The 17,230-nt window shown below is 53.0% G+C and overlaps 7 protein-coding genes across 7 annotated transcripts; 4 read left to right on the top strand and 3 right to left on the bottom strand.

The window, feature by feature from the left end:
* Positions 1 to 1,146: 1,146 nt before the first annotated feature.
* On the top strand, positions 1,147 to 5,738 carry ASPSYDRAFT_158715 (putative ABC transporter; the record flags this gene model as incomplete). The annotated part of the gene is made up of 3 exons (XM_040842751.1): positions 1,147 to 1,437; positions 1,484 to 4,642; positions 4,689 to 5,738. The coding sequence occupies 3 exons, from the start codon at positions 1,147 to 1,149 to the stop codon at positions 5,736 to 5,738; spliced, it is 4,500 nt and encodes a 1,499-aa protein (XP_040698760.1).
* Positions 5,739 to 5,840: 102 nt separating this feature from the next.
* On the bottom strand, positions 5,841 to 6,878 carry ASPSYDRAFT_92988 (uncharacterized protein; the record flags this gene model as incomplete). The annotated part of the gene is made up of 1 exon (XM_040852761.1): positions 5,841 to 6,878. The coding sequence occupies one exon, from the start codon at positions 6,876 to 6,878 to the stop codon at positions 5,841 to 5,843; it is 1,038 nt and encodes a 345-aa protein (XP_040698759.1).
* A 451-nt stretch (positions 6,879 to 7,329) lies between these two features.
* Positions 7,330 to 9,069, bottom strand: ASPSYDRAFT_49100 (uncharacterized protein). Its single transcript, XM_040847774.1, has one exon. The coding sequence runs from the start codon at positions 8,570 to 8,572 to the stop codon at positions 7,466 to 7,468; it is 1,107 nt and encodes a 368-aa protein (XP_040698758.1). The 5' UTR covers positions 8,573 to 9,069; the 3' UTR covers positions 7,330 to 7,465.
* A 627-nt stretch (positions 9,070 to 9,696) lies between these two features.
* On the top strand, positions 9,697 to 10,217 carry ASPSYDRAFT_436601 (uncharacterized protein). Its single transcript, XM_040846700.1, has one exon. It carries the CDS (start codon positions 9,835 to 9,837, stop codon positions 10,099 to 10,101), a length of 267 nt encoding a protein of 88 aa, XP_040698757.1. The 5' UTR covers positions 9,697 to 9,834; the 3' UTR covers positions 10,102 to 10,217.
* Positions 10,218 to 10,332: 115 nt separating this feature from the next.
* On the top strand, positions 10,333 to 12,001 carry ASPSYDRAFT_34771 (CRAL-TRIO domain-containing protein; the record flags this gene model as incomplete). Its single annotated transcript, XM_040845278.1, has 4 exons — positions 10,333 to 11,133; positions 11,184 to 11,225; positions 11,272 to 11,371; positions 11,427 to 12,001. The coding sequence occupies 4 exons, from the start codon at positions 10,333 to 10,335 to the stop codon at positions 11,999 to 12,001; spliced, it is 1,518 nt and encodes a 505-aa protein (XP_040698756.1).
* A 367-nt stretch (positions 12,002 to 12,368) lies between these two features.
* ASPSYDRAFT_34770 (putative endoglucanase) lies at positions 12,369 to 13,170 on the bottom strand (the record flags this gene model as incomplete). Its single annotated transcript, XM_040845277.1, has 2 exons — positions 12,369 to 13,025; positions 13,090 to 13,170. 2 exons carry the CDS (start codon positions 13,168 to 13,170, stop codon positions 12,369 to 12,371), a joined length of 738 nt encoding a protein of 245 aa, XP_040698755.1.
* A 1,941-nt stretch (positions 13,171 to 15,111) lies between these two features.
* On the top strand, positions 15,112 to 16,883 carry ASPSYDRAFT_60731 (cytochrome P450; the record flags this gene model as incomplete). The annotated part of the gene is made up of 6 exons (XM_040849894.1): positions 15,112 to 15,334; positions 15,392 to 16,245; positions 16,298 to 16,323; positions 16,372 to 16,456; positions 16,506 to 16,669; positions 16,721 to 16,883. The coding sequence occupies 6 exons, from the start codon at positions 15,112 to 15,114 to the stop codon at positions 16,881 to 16,883; spliced, it is 1,515 nt and encodes a 504-aa protein (XP_040698754.1).
* Between the last annotated feature and the right edge of the window lie 347 nt (positions 16,884 to 17,230).

Genomic DNA, 17,230 nt, shown 5'->3' with positions numbered 1-17,230 from the left:
CCCATGCTGGGCGGTCCTTGATGTGGCTCCAGATGCGGAAATCTGCTCCTAGCGTCCCAGCTGACTCGTACCAAGTTACCAACCGCTCGGCCCATCCCTGTCTGTGCTTCCCCGGTCTGGCTCCTGTTCTTTCCTAGCGTAATTGCCAAGTATACCAACGTCGTTGAAAACGTGGGTTCCAGGACACAAGTACCAAAACTTAATTCGAAATATGCGGGGTGGACCGAACATTAAGCTGCTGCGCACCAACCACAGACAACGCATCAGTTTCCATATCGATCTGCCCCCGAAGATTTATGGGGCTTTCTTTGTTGGATGTCTTTGTTGGCTGGAACAAAGACATCTCATGTTTCGGTACCCAGACGTGTCTCAGCGTCACTCTTCTCGCCATGGCCGGACATCTCCGTTGCCACCAGTCTCCTCAGAATATCTTGACCTTTTAGTAGCCGCGGATAATAAGGACTAGACACTTCGCTTAGCTCATGCATAGTCTGTAGCGCCACTATGACTCCCAGGTTCTTAATCGTCAGCGCAAAGATGCCAAGACTGTAATATACCTTCGAACGTCAAGTCATCAAATAGACAATAGCCGCCACAGGAAGATATATATATCTAATATGTATAACTTGGTGTTACTGCATACCTAATTCGCCCAGATTCTGCATGCGATTCTGCCGAATTTTCAATCTGCATTCGAATTCCTCAATCTGCAGAGGAATTCGCGATGTAAAAGAATGTAAATCGAGAATGTGCAGAGTTGTCAATGTCTTGGCGCTTCGACCTGCCCATTCAGGGAGATCTGCGGACACCCTTTCGGCGGCCCACGCAAACCGCGATGAGTCGAGATGACGAACTCCTCACCGGATTGACTGCGGCTCTGGTGCGCACCAAGCTAGGACCCACGAAGGCTGAGGGTAGTTTACTGCGAGGGCACCGCATTGGGACGCCGAGCAGATGCAATTTGCCAAAAATGTCGGTGCCTGCAGATCCGTGATTCATCCAGATGAAAAAAGCTCCAAAGGAGTCATCGCTCTCCTGGACACGATAATCGGCTCGAATATGCTTAATTCTCTTCATCGCCTCATTTATAGCGAGCTGTCCTGTCCCGTATCGCCTTCCAATGGTTGACAAAGCTCGTCCTCATCAATGCCGCTTTCGCAGCTCGCCCTCGCGGCCTCCTCGACCGCTTGCGTTGTCGCCGGTGCGCTGGCGACTCCACACGCATACACCTTGGTCACCCGCTGTCGCAACAAACCCTACAATTTGCTGGAGTCTGATAGCGATGATGAAATAATCACAACTGGCAAATCGCCTCGGTCGCTGTGGCAGCGCGTCTGTCTTGTGCTGGTAAGCGCTGTAGGCACGGCCGCCGCCTTCTGGTCATGGATGAGCACAGATGCCTCAACGACAGATAAAATCCTACAATTTGTGGCATGGGTATGACAACACTCGATACTGCTTGAAGTGTATGCTAATGGTGCAGGCTGTGACCCTATTTCAAGAAATTGTCCTTTCGACCCGCCAAAACCCGGCGGATAGGTTTAGCCTGGGGTGGTACAGCGCCGTGTCGGCTTTGGCCACCGGCCTCTCAATCATCGTACCAGATCTTCTGGCCTTGCATAGTGAAGAGCGTATCGCCGGCGTAGATCCCCACGATGCCCTGGCTATCGTTCAACTGGTGGCCGCGGTTATTTTGCTGGCTGTCAACTTATGCCTCCCGCGAGGACCGGCGGTCTACCGTGACGGCAAGCTGGTCGATCCGAAGGATTCTGTCTCATTTCTTAACCGTTACACATTCGCTTGGGCAATGAGAACCCTTTCCCTCGCCACACATAATGGCCGACTCAACCCGGAAGACCTGCCTCTCGTTGCCCAGGAGGTTCGTGCCCGGACTCTGTCCGAGAGATTCTTTGCCGGTGATTCTACGTCAGTCCAATGGAAGAGATGGTTTCAGCTTTACTGGCGAAATGCTGTTGCTCAGATCGCAATTCAACTGATCAGTGGCGCAGTGCGCTTCCTTCCGAACTTTCTGCTTTTGACCATCCTTCGACTCTTCGAGGACCGTGATATCGGCGTCGACAACCAGTTGCAGTTGTGGCTGACTGCTTTGGCTCTTGGTCTGTCGCTGATTGGGACATCCTGGCTAGAATCCGTCCGGAACTTTATTGCCGATTTAAAGATTTCGCTGCCAGTCAACGAACAACTCTTCGCTATAATCACGAAGAAGGCAATGGGTTTGAAAGATATCGTCGCCCCTGCCCATGATACGGATGAGGACGAGAAAGAAGATAAAGATAGTGACTACGAGAGTGATGAAGCTCCTCGAACGAAGCACTCGATTTTGAACTTGCTCGGTGTCGACGTGGAGAAAATATCAGACTTCATTCGGTACAACCACCTCCTGCTCGACTCTGTCGTCGAGCTTGCCCTGACCACTATCTTCCTCGTATATCTCATGGGATGGAAGCCAACAGTGGCTGCATGCATAATTCCATTTTCACTGACGCCACTGTATTTCACGATCACCAAGAAATACAGCCAAAAGGAACAAACGTTAATGGATCGCCGCGACGAGAAATCGGCTTCGCTAACTGAAATGGTCCGTGGCATACGACAGATCAAGTTCAGCGCGCTTGAGTCTGAATGGTACCAGAAAGTACAAACCATCCGTGGCAAGGAACTGCAAGACCAGAAAGCTGTGTTCTTGTTCCACATCTATCTTACCGCCATCTGGACCATCGGGCCTATTTGCATGAGCTTTCTATCGATTGCGACCTATATTTACTTTAATGGAGGGGTTTCGCCTTCTACTGCTTTCACTGCACTGTCGCTGTTTGAGAACTTGCAGAATATTCTCAGCATTCTCCCTGAAATTGCCACTGACCTCTTGGATGCGAGGGTCAGTTTGCGACGCATTGCTCGTTTCCTCGGACTCGAAGACCATGCTGATGACCGAACACCTGGGCATGAAATAACTTTCAGCGACGCGACAATTACGTGGCCAAGACGCGCCTCCGACGAAAATATAGATCAATTCCAGCTGAAGGATCTCAACCTCAATTTCCCGTCCAACGCACTAAGCGTAATCGCTGGCCGCAGTGGTGCGGGAAAGTCGCTTCTCCTACACGCTCTCATCGGCGAAGCCGACGTCGTGAAAGGAGATGTGATTGTTCCCCAGGGCAAGTCTACTTCAGCTCCTCAAGGCCCACATGACTGGTTGGTCGATGGTGTGGTGGCATATGTTTCGCAGGATCCGTGGATCGAGAACGCGACTATTCGCGAATCAATTTTGTTCGGTCTTCCCTGGAATCAAGCGAGATACGATGAGGTGATCCAGGCTTGTGCTCTCCCGCCAGACCTGAAGATATTCCCCGAAGGCGACAAGACGGACATCGGTGCCAATGGGATCAACCTGAGCGGTGGCCAGAAGTGGCGTCTGGCATTGGCACGGGCCCTCTACAGCCGAGCCAGTATTTTGGTGCTTGACGATATTTTTAGTGCCGTCGATTCCCATGTTGGGCGCCACCTATACGAGCAGGCGTTGACCGGTAGCCTGTCCGAAGGCAGAACACGGATTCTAGCAACCCACCATGTGAAGTTGTGTCTCGATGGCGCTGCGTACTTGGTGAATCTGGAGAATGGGGGTGCCGCTCAGGCGCGATACCTGGACGTCTGTGGTGACGACTCCGCTACGACGGTAGACAGCTCAGAAACATCCGATAGCAGATCCAATTCACCGAAGCCGAGCGTAAAATCGAGCGGCCGTCGAGAGTCTGTCGCTAAATCTAATAAGTTCTACGAGGAGGAAAAGCGAGAGACTGGGGTTGCCAATGCCAAGGTGTATAAAGCGTATATCAACGCCTCTGGAGGCTACTTCCCCTGGGTCATGATTATCGTTGTCCTGGTGCTCCTTCTCTTGCTCAACCTGGCAATCCCGTACTGGGTTTCGGTATGGACTCGGTCGTACCAGAAGCCCATGGACTCCTTGCTTGTGCAGCCCGGCAATGGTATTCAAATCGCATCACAGCCCCCGAAGCTCGACAAGCGTCTTGTGTACTACGGCTCAATCTATCTGGCGATCTCGGCCTGTGCATGGGTTATAGAAATCGCCCGCATCGCGATAATCCTACACGGCTCACTTAAGGCATCCAAGGCAGTCTTTGAAACATTCACTGCCATCTTTTTGCGTGCACCGCTGCGCTTCTTGGATACAACACCTGTCGGCCAGATCCTGAACAGGTTCACCTCCGATTTTGGAACTCTCGACTCTGACCTCGCTCTCGACCTATCTTATACCATCCATGGCATGGTTTCGATCCTTTGCGTCCTGGTCGCAGCTCTACTAACGTCCCCTCCCATCGTCGGACTCGGAATTCTCTGTCTCCTGGCCTCGTGGGGTGTTGGGTACTATTACGTGACCGGTGCTCGAGAGGCGAAGAGACTGGAAAGTACTGCAAAATCACCGATATTCGAGCTGGTCGGGTCCCTCCTGACCGGGCTGCCTACCATTCGGGCCTTCGGACGCGAGCAGGCATACCTGAAGCGGATGTACGGTCTCATCGATGTGCATTGCCAAGCACTCTGGCATCGATGGCTGTTTGCCTGCTGGATGGAGTTTTGGCTGAGCTTAGTAGGCGCAGTGGTAAGTCTTAATTCAACTAATCGGACAGCCAAAGCTAATCGTTTAGTTCGTCGCCTCCGTAACAATGACGTTCGTCGGAATCCGCACACTCGATGCGCCCCTGGCCGGATTTGCACTTAGCTTTGCGCTAGACATGTCTAGACAGATATCCTGGGTCTTGTCGCAATACGCTGACCTCGAGGTCAACTTCAACGCTGCCGAACGTATCATCGAGTATACAGAACTTGAACAAGAACCCCAGACTGGCGTGGACGTCCCCGCGGCCTGGCCGACAAAGGGCGAGGTTGAGTTGACTGACCTCACGGTCGCGTATGCGCCGTCTCTTCCGCCTGTCCTGCGCAACCTCAACTTCTGCATCCGGCAGGGTGAGCGCGTCGGTGTTGTTGGACGCACGGGTGCTGGAAAGTCCTCGCTAGCCATGACCCTGCTGCGGTGTCTCGATATCCGCTCGGGCTCGATCCACATCGACGGAGTCGATATTGGCACGATTAAACTTCACGATTTGCGTTCGCGCGTTGGTATTATCTCACAAGACCCGGTCGTCTTTGCCGGAACAGTTCGTGAGGTGTTAGATCCATTCAATCAGCATGATGACTCCGAGCTCCGCGATGCTTTGGAGAAAGTAGCGCTTTCTACGCCGAACCAGCCTGCAGCCATTTCCAACCACGACTCTCCCTCTGAAGCACAAGCCTCTAAGCCCGCTCACATCCCGCTCTCCTTCTCCATTGCCGAAGGTGGCAAGAATCTTTCCCAAGGCCAGCGACAACTCCTTTGCCTCGCTCGGGCTCTCGTATCGCGTCCAAAAATTCTTATCATGGATGAGGCAACAGCCAGCATTGATATGAAATCAGATATTCTGATCCAGCGGGCGCTGAGAGAGGAGATTTCGGAGTGTACGTTGATCGTCATTGCGCACCGGCTGTCGACGATTGCGGACTTTGACCGCATTGTTGTCCTTGAGAAGGGCGAAGTAGTGGAGATGGACAAGCCGAGTGCGCTGATGGGTGTTGAGGGTGGTATTTTCAGAGGGCTTGTTGAGGGGAGTGGAGAGAGAGCAGCTATTGAGGGAATGATATTTGGAGAGGGATCAGGGTGATATGTCTTCTGCATTATAATCTTCATTGTATATATAGATTTCTTTCAGCGATATCGCCGTTCGGCTTATCTTAGAGTTATATAAATCGGTTATAATTATGCTTCACTCAACAGCCGGAACCTGCAGCTGATCCCAAGAGACCTTTCCAGGCCATCCGTCCGCATCTGCCCCCGTATACCCAAGCGCCTCCTGCCAACAGGCATAGCTCGCCAGGTCCTCATCCGTCCATTGCGTGCTAGGCCCGTCACTGTACTTGCCACAGCCAATCTCAACCAGTCTCTCCCCCATAGACTTGATAATCGGACTATTCGGCTCGCTCTTGAAGAAATCCGCCCCAGGAAACTCCTCATAGTTGAGCTCACCACCATCTCCATCCCCATCCCCTTCCTCCGGTGGGAACAAACTTGGGTCAATCGGCACTCCCCTGGCTGGAATCTCAAGCACATCTCCAGCCTTGACATCCTCAACCCCCTTCAGCCCATTCACAGCAACAATATACCTCGCCGGTACATTATACTCCTCCGCAATACACTCCACGGTCTCCCCGTGCTTAACAACATGCTCACCCCCATCCCACAATTTCCCGGGCTCCAATCCACCCCCAGTAACAAGCTTATATAGATTCTCCCCGGGACACTCCGTATTCCACCCATCCCTATGGCCCCGAATCTCCCGTCCGGCCCCAGCACGCCTCAGATACGCAACGGCATCTTTAACCCCCTCAACCTGTTCCCCCGTCGGTTCCATCAGTCCCACTTTTCCCAGAAACGCAAGAACAGCATAGTGATTCTCATTGAGCGTGCTGTTCCCATTCGCTCCGGACATATGGCCCGCCCCGCGCCCGTCAAAGACGTACCCGTGTTCGCACACGGCTAGGTTGTATGCGATGTCCATCCAGCCCTGCTCGGGGTTGGCGAGGTGGTCTTCCTGGATGGATTTCATGTAGGCGCTGCAGTGGGCGTGTGGGCGGGTGGTGTAGACAGGGCCGACGTAGTGGATTTTTGTCCCGAGGTTGGGCTGGGGCATGGGTTTGTAGGGTTCTGTTGGCGGGGTGGCGTTCCAGGAGGTTCGGGGGACGAGGAACATTGGGGAGACGAGGGGGAGGAGCGATAGCAGGGCGATGCTGTGGAAGGGAGGCATGGTGGCGTGTGTTTGTTGAAGCCGTTTGGCTTCGGGTTGTATGGGCGACCGGGTGTTGAAGGGGGAGTGGAGTGAGGGAGGGTAAGTAAATATTCAGGGCGGCGAGGTATTTATATTCACCCCATATTAATATTGTTCAAACTGGTAGTATGTTAATTCCTTGTGGATACGACTTCAACCGCGTGATGATCACTCGTATCAATCCCACTGAATGTTAGCGAGGTGAACCCGGATTCCACAATTGATGAACAGGCTCCGCATAGATAGGACCCAAGGGACAAATATAGAAGCTGCAGCGCAGAAGCCAAGGAGAACACGAGTGGCTGGTGCCAATGGCGTGCTGGGGGTGGATACATCGTGGGGAGCGCGGATGTGACCTCGTATTCGCTAAAGTTTAGAAAGAAGATTCCGGATTCCTGTTTTCTGTCGGATAAAAGCACTCGAGACGGGTGTCTGGTTTTGTGTCTCTTGTGGAGAAGAGGACAGACGAAGGAGGACAAATTGTTAATGTTTATGACTACAATCGATCAAGAAAGAAGACCTGAGGCAAACATCTAGAGAACTTGACATAGATAAATACTACCAATTTATTCCTTCACTCCCGGCGCTAGATAAGACGTAACCTCGAACTCCCCATCTGCCTTCACCATGCAGCAAATATGGGTATGCAGGCCGTTGCACTGACTCAAATCCTTCCCCCCAGCCAACCCCTCCAGAACCCTGACATATCCATCGCAGAACGCTCCGCGGCCCTGCGCTCTCATCCAGTCTGTAAGTCCGTCCGCGACGATCCGGTCGCTCATCTGCTCCTTGCGAATGGGGATGTAGAATTTAATATCGGGGAGGGAGGCACCGGGGGCAATGTCGAAGTAGTACTGGTATCCGGCGGTGAAGGCGGGGCGCTGGCTAGCCATGTCGGAGGAGGATTCAGACTCTGATGTGGCTTTTGACGGGGCCGCTGGGATGTCGGCGTCATCGGGGAGGTCTACGGGCGCGGGCATGATGGCTTTGACGAGTTCGTGGAGCGGGCGTAATTTGGACTCGAGGGTTGGGTTCTTGACGAGGCCGCCGAGGGTGAGAACTTCGCGGATGGAGTTGTAGCTTGTTCGTGGGGTAGCGAAGTAGAACTTGAGTCGTGAGGCGGACGGGGCGACGTTATCGACGGCCAGCATGAAGGGTTTGAGGTCGGGTCCTTCGGGGCTGGTGTTGAGGAAGTCGGTCAGGGCTTCGAGGGCCCGGCTCGGTCCTAGGGCTTGGATGGCGGACATGTACTCTGACAACGGGGCGAATCCCTGCTGGCCTAATTTTCGCGGGCTCATGTATGTCTTGGATTTTGTGCCGTTGCGACCGAACTCGAAGCAGACGAGCATCGTGGACCGGAGAGGCATGCCGGATGCTGACTGCGACTCTTCCACGTACTTGACTTTGTCGTGGTCGTAGAAGGTGGAGAGGAAGTGGCTCGTCCAGGACGGATCGAGCTGTGGCAGGATGTGTGACAGGCGCTGGAACAGCTCCAGCGAGGGAGACTGGTTGAGAGGATCATACCGGGTGCCACTGAGCTCGTTGATGGCTTCGATGGTGAGGCGCACATCGGGGCTGTTGGCTGCGGTATCCCACTTCCACGAGTACTCCAGTGGAATGCCAATATCTGATACGAGAGACTTCCGTTTGAAGTCGCCGCTGTCATCGGGCATGGGACCGAGGTAGGGGACCTAGAGGTCAGTACTTCCCACCAGCGGTGGTGGTGACATACTATACAGTGGTAATAGAACAGGAGGACCTCAAACTGTTTGTCTACAGTGTACCCGGCTTCCTTCAGCATCAGGGCAAGTTGCGGACCGGTACGCTTCCACCAGTGGGCATGGCTGGCTCCTCGAGATGGCTCCAACCTTGAGAGAACATCCAATGGTTCGAGTGTAATTGATGGCTTGGCTTGGCCAGTCCCGATGTCGGTTTGGGACAGCATGTCGGCTGTTCTGGAGGTGGATTCACGGAGTTTCAGATGTCCAAGACAACGGGACATCGGTCTTATCTATCTGGGCCGGGGCTCGGTGCTGCGCCGCGGCGACAGCACATCCCTCGTGGTCGACGCTGCATGTATATCGACAGTTATCGACAGTTATTGGACGACATGTCCATCCAGAGTGCGATTTTGAATCGGCCCAGCACTCTCGGAGACCGATGTCGCGAGAGCCCACCCATTGAACAAGGCGACAGGCTGTCTCGCGCTTTCGTTGAAAGGGCCTGATCATGTAGAGACAAGTACCAGCGATGGAATGGTCGACTGGCATTGGTATTTTTGGAGAACACGTTATCTTGGCTTGATTACGACCTTATAGAGCCAGTCGGGGCTTTTATGAGATCGCGACGCATGCCAGGGTTACCAGGGTATCCCAGCCTTTTGATGCAAGGATCTGATTCAAGCCTGAAGCTCTGGCTGAGCAGGCCCGCACAGTTGATACTGGGGAATGCGAGATGGCATGATGGTCGTGACCCAAACCTGAAGAAAGAGATGCAGCTCGGGGTTCGGCCTTGGACTCGCTGGTCCGAAAAGCCCGAGGCGCGAGGAGGCGACAAACCGAAGGGACTGGCCGTGCATATAATGGCGCTTACTCGCATCTGTCTGTTGACGGGTAGAAAGGCCAGGCCTCTGATGATCAACCTCAGAATCAAATTATAGAAATATCCGCACAGTCAGTGGAATAAGCAGGAATTATCATTAGCATTGTCAGAGCAGATGGTTGGTGGAATTTGTGGCTGCGACCGTGTTGTATACTGACCACCGCTGGATGGGGCAGTTTCCAGGACCCCGTATTCCGATAAGGCACAAGTCTGGGAAAAGGGGTGAAGAACAGAGTTCACGCTGTCAATTGTTTCAGAGTTCCAGCGTGGGGATGGTTTCGGCATTGAGAGCCGGGCAGGGACAGGTTCGGTTCAGGTCAGTGCGCAGGAACACATGTCCGGAGCAGGATGTCAGGGGCCATGGAAGGTTGGAAGGTTTTGTTTGATAGGGATTGTCGGATTGACAGTGACTTTGCGCCATTTGAGAAGACGGACTGGACTAGTGCAGCAACAGCCCGCTTGTCCCGTGTTCGTGCGTGGGATATGCATCACCGACAGAGTGGCAACACAAGACAACTCAATCAGCATCAGCATCAAGGGTGTCCCGCTAAATCCAACTCGGTCAACAATCAACATTCCAACAGTCCTCCGCAGCCAATAACGGCAATAACTGGCGGGCAGTGGAGGAATCACAGCTGCCGAGGACCAGCCCAAGTGGACTGTGCACTGGCGCTTCTGCGGGGAAGTGGGCTGCCTGTTCTTCGCTTGCTCCAGGGGATTTTGATTGTGATTCTGATTCATGATTTTACTTTGTTTCAAATTCTGTCATACTGTCACACCTACTGTTTAATCTCTTATTGTTTCTATCTTGATACGGCATGTCTGTCATACGATGACGGACCCAACCAGCATCCCAGCCGGCTTCTGGGGCAACCTGTCCCCTCTGCAGGAGTCTCGTCTGCAGCAGCTCTGGACCCTCCTGCTGCACCTGGCAGAGGCCTCGTCCCTCGGCGCCCTCGAGCAGCTCGTCCGCCGCAACAGCCTCGAGCCTGTCCGCTCTTCCGTCTCCTCGCTGTCCTCGCGTTCGCAGCCCAGTAGTCGCCGCAGCTCGCTGTTCTCGCGCGCCGAGGGAACCATCGTTCGCAGGGGCAGTCGAGCCTCTGTCTCTGTCCACCATTCCCGGCTCCTCCAGGCCTTTCGCGATGTCGGCCTCTCTGCGACCCAGGTGCGCAATGTGGGTCGGTTCCTCGCAGTCATGTCGCCGGAGGATATCCGGTTCGGGGTCCTGACTGCGGCGAAACATGAGCATCCCGACGTTTATCTCCTCCGGTTTCTGCGGGTGTCCAAGTGGGATGTGAACCAGGCGCTGTTACACCTCTTGAATGCCACCGCGTGGCGGTTGAAGGAGATGCGGGTGGATAATGTGCTACTACCGCGCGGGGAACTGTATGCTGCGCAGAACGAGAAGGACGTTTCGAATCGTTATGCTGCAGATGATGCGACGGGGTTTCTCAAACAACTGAGAATCGGAAAAGGCTTTGTACATGGACTCGACCGGATGAATCGGCCGATCGCGGTGGTGCGAATACGTTTTCACCGGCCTGGAGAGCAGAGCCAGGAAGCGCTTAACCAGTTTATCACGCATGTTGTCGAAAGTGCGCGGTTGCTGATAAAGCCGCCGATTGAGACTGCGGTATGTTCTACCAAGTTATATATACAACGTCGTCGCTGACAGGAGTGTAGACCGTTCTGTTTGACATGACGGGCTTCTCGCTGGCCAACATGGTACGTTCTCTTATATTACACCATGAGCAATCGCTAAGATCACCAGGAATACGCCCCTGTCAAATTCATAATCCGCTGCTTCGAGACATACTACCCCGAATGTCTTGGTGTTCTCCTCATCCATAACGCCCCGCGAGTATTCGGAGGTCCGTCTGCCCGTTTGCCCCCAATACTAAACAGACCCATGCTAACCACGACCAGGCGTCTGGAAAATAATCAAACCCTGGATCGACCCACGACTCGTCGAAAGAATCCATTTCACATACACTGTCCAAGACCTCGAGGAATACATTGACCGCGACCAGATCATCTCCGAGCTCGGCGGGAACGAAGACTGGGAGTACGAGTATCTCGAACCAGAAGCAGACGAGAACCACGCCATGAAGGACTACGCTACCCGCGATACCCTCCTTGCAGAGCGCCAGTCTATCGGCGAGGAATTCCTCTCCGCGACGTCCCGCTGGATAGAAGCCTCTCGAGCCGGGAGTCCGAGTTCGCGTTCGAGTTCGAGTTCGAGTCCGACGGACCTAGAAGAGGCGATTGCGCACCGCGAGGAAGTCATCGAGCAGATCCGGCTTAATTACTGGGATCTGGACCCGTATGTTCGCGCGAGGAATAATCTGGATCGTACCGGTGTTATTCAGGAGGGTGGGGTTATTGATATGTATCCTGCGCCGAAGCAGCAGCCCCTGCCTGTACCTGTGCAGATTCGGACGGCCAAGGTGCTCCAGGTTGAGCATGTGCGGAGGGCGCAGGTGAAGATTGTTAATGTTTGATGGATAAGAGCTTGTTATGAAGTTATGATTCTGCCGTGTATTTACTAGCGATGTTAGCTGTTATTTTGCTTGTATGATATCTCTACTTACAATCTACTTTATTAATGGTGGTAAAATGGTGAGACAAACGTGGTAATTGATTGTGACTAACTCTATAAGCACGACAATAGACATTAGAGAAGACCCTCCTGCTACTCGTATAACAAATCCAAACAAGACAAGACTGCAGAGTCCTGTCTTTACATGGGGTGTTGAATCAAACAATCAAGCATAACCAGACCACGTCCATAGAAGACAGATAGAAAAGGACATGAGTTGAGCATACCCCTTTAAACAATAAAATAAGACGAAAAAGAAAGTAGTCAGTCTAGACAGCAGGCTGAACCAGAGCAGCAGTCTCAGCCGGCTTCGCAACAGTCACAAATCCATCAGGAGCAGCAGCAACAACAGGCGCAGGTCCCTTGGCCTCAGCAGGCATAGGAGCCCCCTTAACCGAAATAACAGCGGCCTCGCCAGGCCCAACAACACCAGCACCACCCTCATGTCCATCCCCATCAACAAGCTCCTTCCCCTTGAGATCGGGATGACATTCACAAGTCTTCCACTTCATCCCCGCATCCCCAGGACAAGGCGTCTCCTCAAACTCCACAACAACATTATCCCCAAACACACCCGCCCCGCCCATGATATCGAAGTGGTTGGCGTACCCATGCGGGTTCAGCTGTCCCGGCTGCGGACACCACTGCTCGTTCCCCACAAACGGACACAGGTTGGTTACCATCACCGTGATGGATTTCCCGCCCTCGCCGCCGTCGCCGCAGGTCTCGCAGCTGGAGACGCCCGTTGAGGTCAGCCGGTAGCATTTGCCGCAGCCGGAGCCGCACCAGTGTTCCATCCCGCCGCCGTCGAAGAGGGATTGGCTTGCGGCTGCGGTGTAGACGCCGGATGTTATGCCGTATTGCCAGTCGAAGGTGCCGGCGTTGTTGCCACATCCGCAGGCGCCTTGGAGGCCGTCGCTGTAGTGCTGTGTGGTGTTAGTATTGGTTGTTTTGGTTCCTGGTCGCTGGTTGTTGGGTGGGGGAACTTACAGTGGTGGTGGCCAGGGCGGCGAGGGCACCCATGGTGTTGGTGAGAGCAGCAGCTCCGAGGACCCGAGTGGTGAAGCGCATGCTGATGAAGTCGTAAATAGTATGAAGTATTTGGTTGATGAGGTAAGGTAACTTGTTGATGTACTACGTATAGTACTGGTTGATAGTAAGGTGAAGTAACTTGAAGAAGCTGCCTGAACTTTGGCTGATGGCTGGTTTAAGCACAGAGGTACTTTGAAAAGTAACGAAGTGGAGAGATGTAGAAGGAAAGAAAAAGGGAGAGGGAACAGAGACCTCGAACAAGACTTTATACCCCTGATCACGGGCTCGCTACCAGATATTGGAGTGACTCAGGGCGTGAAAAGTTAGACAAGAGGTGTAATTTTGCGCGTGATGGAGTGGTGTGTGAGGTTGTCAAGCTTTTAAAGGAGCATCAGTCCAGGACAAGTTTGGCCTGGTTGGATAGGATTTGCGGTGCAGCATATCAGGCATGATATGATGCAGCAAAGGTTAACCTGAACCCGTTCGATCTGAGCATTTCCTTGCATACGAGTAGGTACGACAACCCAGAAGCTTCTCATACTGTTATTCCGGACTGGAGGGATAGCTTGTTACGTACTGCTTCAATCTTGCGACGTTGTGTGAAGATGAGCCCTATTCCGCCAGGGAAATGATGGTAGTCCCCTCAGGAACTGCCGGCCCCGTTTCTGATGTCACTATCGGAAATGCGACAGCTTCGACGGAACGGTGGCACGATGGATAGAAGGCAGACCAAGTCACGCAGCCCAGTATACAGAGTTCAAGATAGGGTTACGGTAGAGTTCGGCAGCCCCTGCTAACCACCGCATTTTGGTCAGGAACAGGGCGCTTTGGTGTGTGCCTCTTTCTGTTTTCACACATCAAACTTCGCGTCGCCAAGCATCAGACCGCCCGTCTCAATAATATGGAGGCCGCTGCGGTGAGGTCAGTATCAATTCTTTTCAGTCACAGGCCTATGCATCCAGTTGTGGAGCCACCCCGTTGCAAGTTGGAATCTTGGTGCTGAACGGCGGATTATCTGGCCAAGAGCTATTATATGCCTAGTCCAACGTGCTTGGTCCATACATAGCCAAGAACGGGTACCCGGACCAGGGCAGAATTGGTCAATCCAAGCATCCTGTCGGGACCTGTTTCAAATCAACTCAAAGAGCCCGGCGATGTGGTCCGACTCGCTGATCCAGCTAGTTCCATAACCTTATTGCAACGCCAAATGGGTTTAACTTTTAAGGTGGCTTCGAGCGATCAGGAACACAAGCTCAGACCACTCATGTTAGACAGCGTTGTCCATAGCTTACGAGCCATGCAGGGCTTGGAACCTAGAAGTCCACAGGGATCAGATCCAAGCTCCCTGTCCGAACTTGGCTCCTTAATCTACTCCGTAGTTGCTGCGAGTAACAGGGTAGACTGGAAACCTCAGCGTGATGGATGTCGGCTGCACATCCACAGAGAAATATCTTTCCTAAGTCAAGGGTGTAATTAGGGGAAATGGGCGCCGCATACTCCGCCCTCCAGGACCCGAGAACCTCTTTTTTTATTGGGAGGCTCCATTCAAAAGGGCGAAAAAAACTGATTCGTTCAGTCTGATAATTGGTCGTTGCCAGGATCTCCTACCAAGCAGTCTGCAGTCTGGACATGGTAGGAGTTAGTCTAGTGAGCGCCCTAAGATGACACCGTCCTCTGGCTTATCCTCCACAATTCCCAGTGGCCAGGCACGGCCCGCTGTGGAGATGCCAGGTGTACTTGGTGGACAGGAAATGCTGTCTGGATACTGCAAGAAGTCGTAATTGGAGGGCGAGTTCTTGACAGCCGTTCGCCCACTATATTATGCGATTCATCCATCTCCACCGGTTGGCCCTCCATGTCAGCTGTTAGTATTTTTAATGCCTGTCTCCAATTGCCTGATCCACCAGACTGGACAGCAGAGAATAAGAACTCCTTCACACAGCGGCCTGGCTGTCGACTGCAGCTGCCTCGCCCGTTACTATGGAGCTCCTACGCCTTCTCTTGGAGCACCCCTATGTCGCTGCTGCCGTCAGCACGTCATTCTATGTCGTCTTGACTGCGATATACCGTCTCTACTTGTCGCCCATTGCCCACTTTCCCGGACCTCGTCTCGCTGCGTTGACCGGAGCTTACGAGTTCTACTGGGAGGCCATTCGCAATGGACGCTACACTTTTCATATTGGCGACTTGCACAAGAAATACGGTACATCGCTCTTCCCAGTGTTGGCTTCACTCAGCTAGCTGACCACTAACTGAACAGGGCCCATTGTCCGTATCAGCCCGACCGAGCTGCACGTCAACGACCCGAACTACTACGAAGTCATCTACTCGCGCGACAGTCCTCGCAATAAATACACCTACTTCCAACGTACCTTGAATACGCCAAATGCCATGATCAATCTCGAAGACCATTACCACCACCGACTCCTCCGCTCGCAGCTGAACCCGTTCTTCTCCATCATGCGCATCCGCCAGCTTGAACCGGCACTAAAAAAACTCGTTGAGAAGCTCTGTCGCAGACTGGAGGAGTTTCGGAATACTGGCACTCCGGTTACTATTGAGTACGCTTTCACCTGCTACGCGACCGATGTTATCACCGACTACACCATGGGCGATGGGTACCACTACCTCGACGAGCCGGACTTCATCCCCCAGTGGTCCCATATGATCAGAGGCGCCGGCAAAACCCAGACTTATTTCCGCCCGATCGGCTTCCTGATGCCACTGTTTGCGGCACTTCCTGAGTCTGCCACGGCGTGGTTGAATCCCGGAATGGACCTGTTCTTCGCCTACCAGCGCCGCTGCCAGGTAATGATCGCTGATATCTCAAAGAAATTCTACGAGGGCAGACAACAAGACGCCAAAGGCGGACCTCAGAATATATTCGAGAATATTCTAGCTAGCAATTTGCCAGAAAAGGAAAAGAGCCAGAACCGGCTGTGGCAGGATATGCAGATCTTCGCGGCTGCTGGTGCAGAAACCACGGCCAAGGCGATGTGCTATACCGTGTTCTATCTGCATAACCAGCCGGAGATATTGCAAAAGTTGAAGGACGAACTGGCTCCGTTAGGTGATGATCCCAGTCTTCTTCAGCTCGAGCAGCTTCCTTATCTTGTGAGTTAGGACTATCAAGGAGTGGGAACCTCGCTGACCATGAATCTACCAGACCAGCATCATGCTCGAGGGTATCAGGTTGGTATTCCAATTTATTCATCTATATAGATTCTAATATATACGCAGACTGTCATACGGTGTCACCGCGCGCCTCCCTCGCATCGCCCCGTATAACGCTCTCAAATACAAGGACTGGACCATACCACCGGGTGTACGTCCACTTCCCCTGTAAAGTGGCCAGGCTAATCTTGTTCATCTAGACCCCAATAAGCATGAGCTGCCTATTAATGCACCATGACGAGTCTGTCTTCCCGGACTCCTACACCTTCAAACCAGAGCGCTGGGTCGACCCTGCCGAGCGGAAGCGGTTGGAAAAGTACCTGGTTGCGTTTACAAAGGGCTCGCGTCAGTGTATTGGAATGCAGTATGTTTCCGCTAGCTGCTATTAAGAGCTTCGTTGACTGATTATGTGCAGTCTTGCGCGCTCGGAAATCCTCCTTGTTATCTCGACCTTGATCCGCCGCTTCAGCTTTGAGCTGTTTGAGACGACGATCGAGGATGTTCGGGTTATTCATGATATTTTCATCCCGTCTGTCCGGATGGATAGTAAGGGTGTTCGTGTTTTGATCAAGGATTAACGTGTAATATGGTGGATGTATATCCCGAAAGCCAGTCGTTCTACATCGGCCAAGGAAGCCAATATATTAGTGGAAATATATTAGATGTCAAACCTAATGAACCGCAAATCGGGGGTACTGTAAAATATGGTTTGTGGTCTCTTGGGATCAGGCTGGGGAGACCTTTTACTGGAATTGGAATGTCGCGGTGGTGGTGGCTGACAGACTGCATCGGGAGCTGCACTGGGACGCAGGGGCGGCTTTCGGACCAGATGCCGTCCGTCTTTGACTTGGGTGAAATGGCTGCTCTGCTGTATATGGATTATTGCAGTTGACAGCTTCTGCCCTTGCAATACTGTTTTTATCCA

Source organism: Aspergillus sydowii (genome assembly GCF_001890705.1).
Source record: "Aspergillus sydowii CBS 593.65 unplaced genomic scaffold ASPSYscaffold_12, whole genome shotgun sequence".
Classification (NCBI taxonomy): Eukaryota; Fungi; Ascomycota; class Eurotiomycetes; order Eurotiales; family Aspergillaceae; genus Aspergillus; species Aspergillus sydowii.
The sequence above is the reverse complement of the archived record's forward strand: the minus strand, read 5'-3'. Positions and strand labels throughout refer to the sequence as shown.

Coding starts and splice junctions, on each gene's coding strand:
- ASPSYDRAFT_49100 (XM_040847774.1), bottom strand. CDS start 8,572: ATGCCCGATGACAGCGGCGACTTCAAACGGAAGTCTCTCGTATCAGAT.
- ASPSYDRAFT_436601 (XM_040846700.1), top strand. CDS start 9,835: ATGTCCGGAGCAGGATGTCAGGGGCCATGGAAGGTTGGAAGGTTTTGT.